A 9,704-nucleotide genomic window follows, 5' to 3' on the forward strand; every position below is an offset into this window, starting at 1 on the left:
CAATTTTCGAAGCACTTTCAATCATTGAAGTTTTCGGCATTAATCACCAAAAGTCAAATATCTCTGTTTATATTACATTTAAAAATATGAAATTTTTTGTAAACGAATTCTCAGTCTCATTTCCATTTCACCAGAGTTGGAACTTTTAACACACAGGATGTGCATGCATTAAAATGTTTTATACATACGGCCCACCCCCCATGGAAAATTTGAGACATTTTGAGTATATAGCCTGCTATAGCCGCACGTCATTTGAAAACTTTATAATTGAAAGTATGTTTCTAAAGTCAGCGGCTCAGAGATATCCGCTGTCCAAACAATTCGGGACTGCGTATTATATTATGTATATATTTAGCGATTAATGCCGAAAACTTCAATGATTATATATATAGGCCTATATTATAAAGATTAATTTATATGGCATTTTATTCAGCTTATATTTAAATGTTTTTCGAAAGTTTTTAACTCAAAATTTCTGCGGAAGAAGTGTGTTATTTTCCCTCCAAAGTCGATGCTGCGATTGTTGAGTTTCCCCAAAGGAAAATCATCAACAATCGAGTCAACATTCAGCTGAATCAGAATACACATCGAAATACGAATTCGCACAAATATACAGTAATATATACTTTTCTAATTGGAAGTTGTCTCTAGGATCAACGGTTCGCCAGTAGAATGCGTCAGAGGGAACTGAGTAATCACTCTGTATATAAGTTAAACAGAGGTGCAAAATCATTCACAGAGAAGTAACGGCTTAACAATTATGAAATGTGATATAGAACATTGCTCAAGCGTATTTACCCGTTCTTGAATTACATGGAAAAATAATTTAAATTATTCTGGCAATACGTACTTGCATTAGTTTCATGTAGAGATATCCGATAGTGCAACAATTTAATAAAAATTCAATGTTTTCATAATTTTGATTATCTCGAGATGCTGTAGTTATGCCGAGTTTCACGAATATGAATGAAATATTCGGAATTTCTTTGGTCAATTTCAATTCAATAAATATCACTTCTGAACACGAACGAAAAATACAGGGTGGGCCGAAAGTCCATGACACATTGTGAAAACACAAACCAATTAAACTTTGACGAGCGGAAATTTGAAATAAAATCCTTGTCATGATCAAGAATTTTTATGGAGAATAGGTTCCCGTAAACCTGCGTGATTCGTATCTTCAAATAAGCAACCACATACGGTATCACAGCATTTTATACGTGAAACTTTGAATCACTTTTTTAAATGAAATTGGTTGTGACAAACAATTCACTGTTGGCCACACACTCATATACTACTTCTTCGTTGATTTCATAGCGATATTCAAAATATGTTTTGGACTTTCAGCCATCCTGTATATGCTTTACATAAAAAGTCAGTGCATATCCGTTTAGTAATTATGACTTAGAACAATACCTCTTGCTATAGACAATAGCATTCGTCGAAATTGCACAAAAAAAGTCGCTTGTCTTAGTTCGTAATGGAGATAAGATCAACAATATCAAGTTTTTATCATGTGCTACATATACTTTATCTTACGCATTTTCCGCCAACCATTTTGTATCCGGGTAGCGCACACACCATAGACCGACACTTTTTGAAGAAAGGGTCCCATTTTTGGTTCTGAGGGCACGGATTCTCTTGGAGGCGACCTACCCTATTACCGTCCCGAGTATTGACGTCCAGCAGCAAAGTGAAAGACATCGGCGGACCTTTCCTCGGCGTGACACCAACATTGGTGCATGACGTGCTCTCTAAATTCAGGTTGTTACAGAGAGCGCAGTGCGGATTTCTGTAAGTAATGTAGGAGTCGTACACGACAGCCATGTAGGCTTCACACTGTTGTCGCAAAACGTGCAGCCTCCATTCCGGGGAGCAGGTCGATATCACGTCTGGTCTGCAGAACCTCACGTAACGTTGCAGGTAATCTGGTAGAACGAATGAGATTTTGCACGGGTGGAAGTCCATCCTCGTCAGCGTGTTGTTCCAGTAATAAACACCCCACGTGTTCCTGTACGGGTAAGTGGTTTTGAAGATCAAATGCTTCTCAGGATATCCCCGCGGTATCGCCCCCGTGAAGTTCATGAGGTTGAAAGAATCGCACTTTAGGCCGATGCCCCACGATTTCAGTGTCGAAGGATCGACGTTGTTACACTCGGCGCAGTAACGGTTCTTGTAGGTGACGCTGTCGAAGGGATTGGTCGCTGGAGCAGCCATCAGTGGATCCCTAACATCTGTGGTCCTCTCGCATTTCCTACGGAGTTCCGAAGGTCCGCGCCAGAACCTGCTACATCTACCGATGGCGTAGACGCCTTGAAACTCTACGCCATAACTCATACATTTCAAGTTCGTCGTCCGGCGCATCCTGTGATACCTCAGTGACGGAGCATCGATGCAGCAGTCTCGGAAGAGATGACACTGCGGGTCACATTCACAGTTTCTATCCAGGAACGAGTCTTTTGTGCCATTAGCGGAACAGGTATCGTGCGGTGAGCACTGGGCCCTCAAGAACTTCAGATCGTCGTACGTTAAGCTTTGTGCAACGGTACAGCAACAGAATACTAAAAAGATCGTGCTTTTGATCGCAAACATTACTGACACTTCGCATAAATTAGCAGTGAATCAAATAATCCCGTTGACGTTGTTTGACCTGCAGAGAAAAGGATGAAAACATCAGAAAAACTTTAGAGATGAACAGATTATTTGTAGACAGTCTTCATTCTTGACATATTTAAAGTTCATCTGATTATACGTCAGAAAAAAAAATGCAATCATGAACGATGTATAGTAAGTGGTTTTTATCTTTAGGGAGAGGATGGACAAGATCAGGGGTAACTTGTGTTTATCTAAGTATATTTTTCACCAAGCTGTATCGGAATCTAAATATCAAGACCTATGTCCTCCCTCTTGAAAGGTGAAAAAACAAGTTGCGTATCAGATGTCTAAGGCGTAAATTCGATTGCAAAAAGTCGGTTAAAATCGGTAAAAAAATGCTTATTGATCCTCTGCAAAGCATCACATAGTAGTTAACCTACAATCGTCATCGATAATTATCGATTTTTCAATTCTGTTGACGTCAAGAAAAAAAAGCTGTGCTCTTGTCAGTAAGAGCGAAAGGTAAACCACGGATTTTTCAAAACGTGATAAAAATGTAAAATGCAGTTAACTGACATAGCAAAAACTTTATTAAACATTCATTTCAATTCATAAAATTCACGCATTGAAGATTTAAGGAAGCACTGGTATTTCCAGCAATAGCGCAGGCATCTTCAACCTGTTAGGGTGGTACTCAACACCGACATGGTTTAAACTATAGTCACAATTTCTTGATAGGAGGACGGATTGGCGAAGTTTTTAAGGACTATGACCTTAGGGGTCGCAGTGTATATTCGTTATATGTACGTCTTTTTTATTCTTCGTTTATATTCCTTTTTGTTTGTTATTGTCCAGTGTTTGTGTAATGTGTATATTTTCTTGCAATAAAAGAATTCAGGTTTTTAACCAATCCGCGTGTCGATCTCTTATCCAAAAATTGTGACATATTTTAAACCATGTCGGTGAATACCACCCTCAGAGCGGTGTTTCTCAAACTTCTCACACACCCATGACCCATAGATTTTTCTCTCATATCCCCTCCATGTTATCCAGGGGAAGAGGCTCTTTACTTGATTCAGTAAATTTGTAGAGAACAGAATTTTTTTTATAAACAGTCTCTCTCCGAGACCATGGGAGAGTGGGCTTTCGTCTTGTGAAGATAATATTCAGGCAGTCTCAAAATTATGAACCACCAGTACCGGTTAGAGTGATGATGTGGTGGCCACTATTGACTCTGGAAGTAACACCTTACATAACAGTCACCTTATATTCAAAACTTCGTACATAATTTTTTTTCGAAAATTAATTTCAGACAGTTTTAGATCGGGAACATCCCACCTATTACAGAATATGTATAATTTATATATATTTTATACATAAAAAGGCAACAATCTGCTTTCTCTATGTAGGAAAAAAGAACCCTTTTATGTTTATTCAATGAGATGTCCCAAAATTTCTCGTCCTGTAAAGTTTGGAATTTTTGATGTACGAGGCTATCATTATAAAGCGACTATACGTAAATATTACGCAAGAATAAAAATGTTTACTCTCTAAAATCATTAATAGATCTCATCGCGTAGGGCCCCGTGAACATAATCGGATGAAACATACCGCATTAGAAAAAGGAGCCCATGTTTACGAAGCACACGTTCCTTCAGTGCAAGACTCATAGCACGTCTGAACATTCTAGGAGCTAGAGACAGAAATGAGCTGACCAAATCTCACGAATGGATGAGGTTCGTGCCAAAAAAGCAGCTTTAGTAGTAGAATAAAGCCTGTTAGTTGTGTACATAGTGTAAAATCGAGAGATCTTTAGTATCTCATCTTCCTGTAACTTTTCATTTATCCAGTTTTGAAGCTGTTGGTTTTAGCCTTCGGTCAGTTTGTCTTTCTTATAACGCTCCTTGGCGTTTAAAAAAAAACTAAATTTCTGGCAGAACCTGGTACGAATTAAACGATTTTCCCCAAAAGCCTATGTGAAACCACGTTTCGGCTAACGAACGTGATTCCGAGAGAAACAAATCTTTGTTAGCCGAGGTATCACTACTTTATTCAACCTAAATTTTACGCCCACTGAATTCCGAAAGGTAACCAATATTGTGACAAAACTTCGAATATAAAATCAAAATTTAAAAGAACAGAAAGACTTACTTACCAATGATATTTAGCAGCATGATGCTTATTGTCTCTCATCTGCTTGTGGTATTTTCCATCGATATATTTTTCCCCCCGCAATGGAGGTCGATCGGATACATTTACAAAGAATTTCGTTTATTTTCCACGTGCGCGCAATCGATGAATGAATAACCTTGTATGAGTAATCCGACTCCGGATTTTTTTTAAAACTAATGAATAGTCATGTTTTTAGTGACCAAATCATTCGATTATGTATATTTTTTTACAGTTGAAGTTTTCAAAGTTTATATCCATATATAGTATGTGAAACGAGGATTTTTGCGACCTTACGATTTTTTTAAAGATCTTTGCGATCTTGCTGAGCTGAGTTGCCAAATTTTTTTGCTAAATGTGTAATTGCATATCGTACCCCTTACGCTACAAACACGAATATGAATGTCCTTGGAATAAAAATAACTTTTTTACACTTGAAAATGTCGTTTGAATGTTTACCCACGTTGCTCTATAGAAGTTATTTTCCTAAAATGTTTCGTAACGCGTTTTAATAGGGATATACATTCGTGTTTCGGCAAAAGTTAGTAGCAAAATAAGGTATCGAACCAGCTGATTAAAAAAAATGAAAATTTGTACATTCGTGCTTTTTTAGCATGGTGTGACGATTATGTTGTGGAATTTTTTTTTAACCATGATCATTTTATGCATTACGTTGAGTTAGTGAAATCAGTACTTGCAGTTATGAGGCGATGATTGAACGGCTAGAAGGAGATAAATATTCCTAGACAAAATAAAAGTTCATAATATTGAACTTTTATATCACTGAATAAGTGACAAGAAACGGGTTTAACCGTCTCAGCGGTATTGACGAGATATCTCCCCTCCTTAAGAGGCTCTTATTTTAGCATTGATAAACCAATATATTTTGTGATAAAACGCTTTTCTCTATATACCCCCTTAGTTTTCCCCCGCTGATTTTTGCTGTGCCGCGCCAAGGGCACAGCAGTCATACGTTAAAAAACTGAGGAACTTTAATCTTTCCGCTGAAGTATCTCCGAATGGTTCTTAATAAGAACAAGGGCTGAAATTATAAATCGGCGATGGAGTCTGGCTCCAGGGGCGTACGCAGCATCGACTTTTGGGGGGCGACAATTTAAATTCTTTCAGAATCGAGTTAACAATATTAAAAAGCATTTAAATTAACTGAAATTGATTGGAATGACATATAAATGGCATTTTCTTTCGATATTTTACTTTTTTTAGAAAATACTTGAAATTTTTTATCTACTTGGGAAGGTGGGTACGCCCCTGACTATGTCCCTGGCTGCACCATGTACGGTTCGAAAAACCTGTTAAAAGACTAAGGCCGGGATTACACTATAAAAGTTCGTTTATAAAACTTGAAAAAGGCAACCAATAGGCGGATCAGTTAAGTTCTCTCGAATGTAACAGATGTGTTTATTGGTTACATTTTTCAAGTTGTATAAAAAGGGATTTCATCAAACTTTTATAGTGTAATACCGGCCTAAGGCAGTTATTACACTATAAAAGTTAGTTTTTTTATAAAACTTGACAAATGCAACCAATGAGAGTATCGGTTACATTCGAACGTAACCAATAGGCTTTGTTGGTTGTTTTCAAGTTTTGTAAAAGATTTTTAACAAACTTTTATAACAATCCCGGCGTATGAGTACAGCATCGAGGTGCACGATAGTACAGTAGAGGCTCGATGATCCGAGGCAAACGGAACCGGGGCAACCTCGGATTACTGAACACTTACCCATAAAACTATAGAAATCTGTTTCTATGGGTGAAGGCCCTAGGCCTTATGACATTCACTCTCTCACACACTTCACTCACACGTACATGTATGTTATAGCAACGCATGACATCGGATTATTCAGCACCTTGAATTTTCGAGAGACTTCTGCATACATGATCAACCCATATCCCGCGGGCCGAATGTGGCTCTTGAAGTCACCTGATATGCCCCGTGACCTCAAACTTGATTATGAAAAAAGGAACTGACACATTTAGAGACTACAGTTAAACGGCCCGTGGCACATTTATAGGGCACTTGAATGGCCCTCGGTTTAACATGACTAAGTGACCGACGACATATTTACAGATCGTCGTTTGAGTGATGATCCACAGCAAATTCCTCTAGCATTTAAGTGGCCCCCGACATATTTTCAGATCACTTAATTAAGGGACCCGTGGTACATTTCCACATCACTCAAGTGTGGTTCGTGATACGTTTACGAATAACTCAAGTGACCCACGACATACTTAGATTTAAGCTAGGTGTGACACTTCCAGAGCATTTAAGCGGCCCGCGGTGAAATGCCACATCACTGAAGTTGTGTGTGGCACAGACCTGAGATCGCTCAAGTTGCCCGCGGCACATTACCATATCACTTAAATGACCCGCGACGTGTTTTCAAATTAATGAAGTGGCCCGCACTATCCTGACGTTTGGGTACCCTTGCTCTACTGTAATCGTAGCAAACTTCGACTTAAAATTAATTTCAATCATCAGTTCAATAGTTTTTACACGGATTCGTTGAAAAATTGAAATTCATTGTTTTTAAATTAAAAATTCTAAAAAGGGATTCAAATTATTATTTTTTTGATATCAAAATAAAATTTTGTTTGAATGGTACAATTAGGAAATTGAGACATAATAGATCTCTAAAAGTGATTAATTTGATAAGAAATCAATGCAAAAATTGATCTGAATCGATAATTATTTCTCCTTACCTTCACAAAATCAATGGTTTTAAGGAAGGACTAGATGTGAATCGCTACATTCGGCTGTATAGCTGTTCTTTGTGATTTTTCGGCCGGTTCTAGTTATCGCGTAGAAATATATGGGGGGGGGGGGTGTGAGAGTACTGTTTATGAACGGTGATGCGCGCGTGGAGCGACGAAGGTCAAACCAAAGACGGCTCGGACTTTCGAAGGGGGAAAAAAAATTAATCAAGGTTGGCTGAAGAACTTGTTTGTTTTAATACAAATATATATATATATATATACACATTGAGGTCAACAGTCCTTGACACTTCACTTGTCAAAGAACGCATTACACTTTTGTCACCCATGCTTCCAGACATATCAGATATCATCGTTATTTTCTATCTCTGAAAGCATATCGTTGTTTTGTAGAATTTCTGAAGAATATTTGGCAATCAAGCTGAGGACATTCTGGATCATTTTTTTTTATGGTTACTCAAAGAAACAACAAATCTCCGTTGATGATGAAATTATCACGATGGACTCGTGGTAACGCGCAAAAAATATAATCATCGCGGTTCGTGGATACGTAACATTTATAAACATAGAATGGAATTTTTGAGAAGTGCGTGGCGATGTATGTTTCAGCAACGCGTGGCGGATATTTACGTATTGAAACTGATTCAATCAAAACAAAGTGTGTGTGTGTGTGTGGGGGGGGGGCTGTTAGGCTATATCACATAGACACGGCCGCGCGTTTTGACGTGAATACGTTCTTTGTTGCTTGAATAGCGTGGTTAGGTATTTTCTTTGATATCTAATCTCTAGTCTAAAGCTGGCATTACACTTTAAAATTTTGATAAAAGATCGTTTATGAAACTTAAAAAATACAACCAAAAGGCGGATTAATTAAATTTTTTCGAACGTAACAGATGTGCTTATTGGTTACATTTTTCACGTTTTATAAAAGTTTTATAAAATCCCTTTTACAAAACTTGAAAAATCCAACAAATAAAACTCATAGGTTACATTCGAGTAAATGCAACAGGTGATCTTGTTGGTGGAATTTTTCAAATTTTATCAAAGAGCTTTTACAAAACTTTTATAGTGTAATTCCGGCCTTAGGTCGGTTTTACACTATAAAAGTTTGATAAAGTCCTTTCATAAAACTTGGTGGCATTTTTCAAGATTTATAAAAGTTGAAAGATGCAACCAATTAGAGCATTGGTAACATTCTAGCAAATGCAATCGATCACTTCACTTGTTTCACTTGCTGTATTTTTCGAGTTTTATGAATGAATTTTTATGAAACTTTTATAATTCCAGTCTAAGGCCGGCATTACATTATAAAATTTTGATAAAAGTCCTTTTATAAAACTTGAAATATCTAACCATAGGGGTTTTTTTTGTTACATTCTAGAAAATGCTACCGGTGACCTTATTGGCAGCATTTTTTTCGCACTTTATTCCCAAAATTTTTTTTTTTTTTTAAAGTATAGTCATGGTTGTTTTTGAATTATGGCATGTTTTTAATTAAAATGAACAGCTGCCCTTGAAAAGTTGAAGTGCCAACATTTTTTTTGTCGTTTGAAGTCTGCTACTACTCTTACTTAACCGTACATGCAGCTCGTAAACATTCCTCTGGGAAATTTCTACGAATTGGTACGGGGGTGCGTGTATTCTCCCCAGCACGACCCAACCCACGTGGGTAAAAGGCTTATATCCTGGGAGGGACACAGCCTGGGTCGTGTCTGGTCTGTCCGGGTGTGTGTACACGCCCTAACACAGTTATGTTGCCGAAGTTACTCATGTTTCGGGTTATACTGGGTGGTAGCATCTCAATTCTGAATGACATATCTAAAAGTCTGTAAATAAGGTCGTTTTCCCAATCACGTGTCACGTCCTCATACAAATATTTTTCGAAAACACTTTCAGTAATAAATTTGGCTGCAAAGATGATGCAGGTGTTGTGGCTGCTTCAAATGTCCAAAATATCCACATGCTGATAGGTTTCAGTCGTAGCGTTAGATGTCATGTGTGTAGAGTCAGTTTAGCCATATACGTGCCCGAGTTGCATGGTGGTAAGATGCTCGTCTACCATCGTGAAGGTTGTTGTCAGGGTCCCGGGTTCGAACCCAAGGGAGGATATCGATAAGATATTTTCCCTAACGAGCTCGAAGCGACCACCGATAGGCAGCGCCTTCACTTCCAACCCATCTCACTACTGGCAGTAAATTGCGATATGG

At 37.9% G+C, this 9,704-nt stretch overlaps 1 protein-coding gene across 3 annotated transcripts in view; it reads right to left on the minus strand.

Annotated features, from left to right (window-relative positions):
• The window catches only part of LOC149082581 (uncharacterized), a 51,192-nt gene extending 43,591 nt beyond the window's left edge, over positions 1-7,601 (minus strand). For 2 of the 3 annotated variants that reach the window (XM_089235846.1, XM_089235845.1), the window contains exon 1: positions 7,486-7,588. Coding sequence is in view for 1 of the 3 variants with exons in the window: in XM_089235847.1 (XP_089091973.1) it covers positions 1,531-2,592 (1,062 nt within the window). In the remaining 2 variants the exon portion in view is untranslated. Of the gene's footprint in view, positions 1-670; positions 2,651-7,485 lie in introns of those variants that run through there. The other variant, XM_089235847.1, reaches the window with a different exon arrangement.
• Between the last annotated feature and the right edge of the window lie 2,103 nt (positions 7,602-9,704).

This window comes from Pholcus phalangioides, unplaced genomic scaffold, assembly GCF_987345545.1.
Source record: "Pholcus phalangioides strain wild (caught in Gottingen) unplaced genomic scaffold, Ppha-v1.0 ptg000009l_1, whole genome shotgun sequence".
In the NCBI taxonomy this organism is placed as follows: domain Eukaryota; kingdom Metazoa; phylum Arthropoda; class Arachnida; order Araneae; family Pholcidae; genus Pholcus; species Pholcus phalangioides.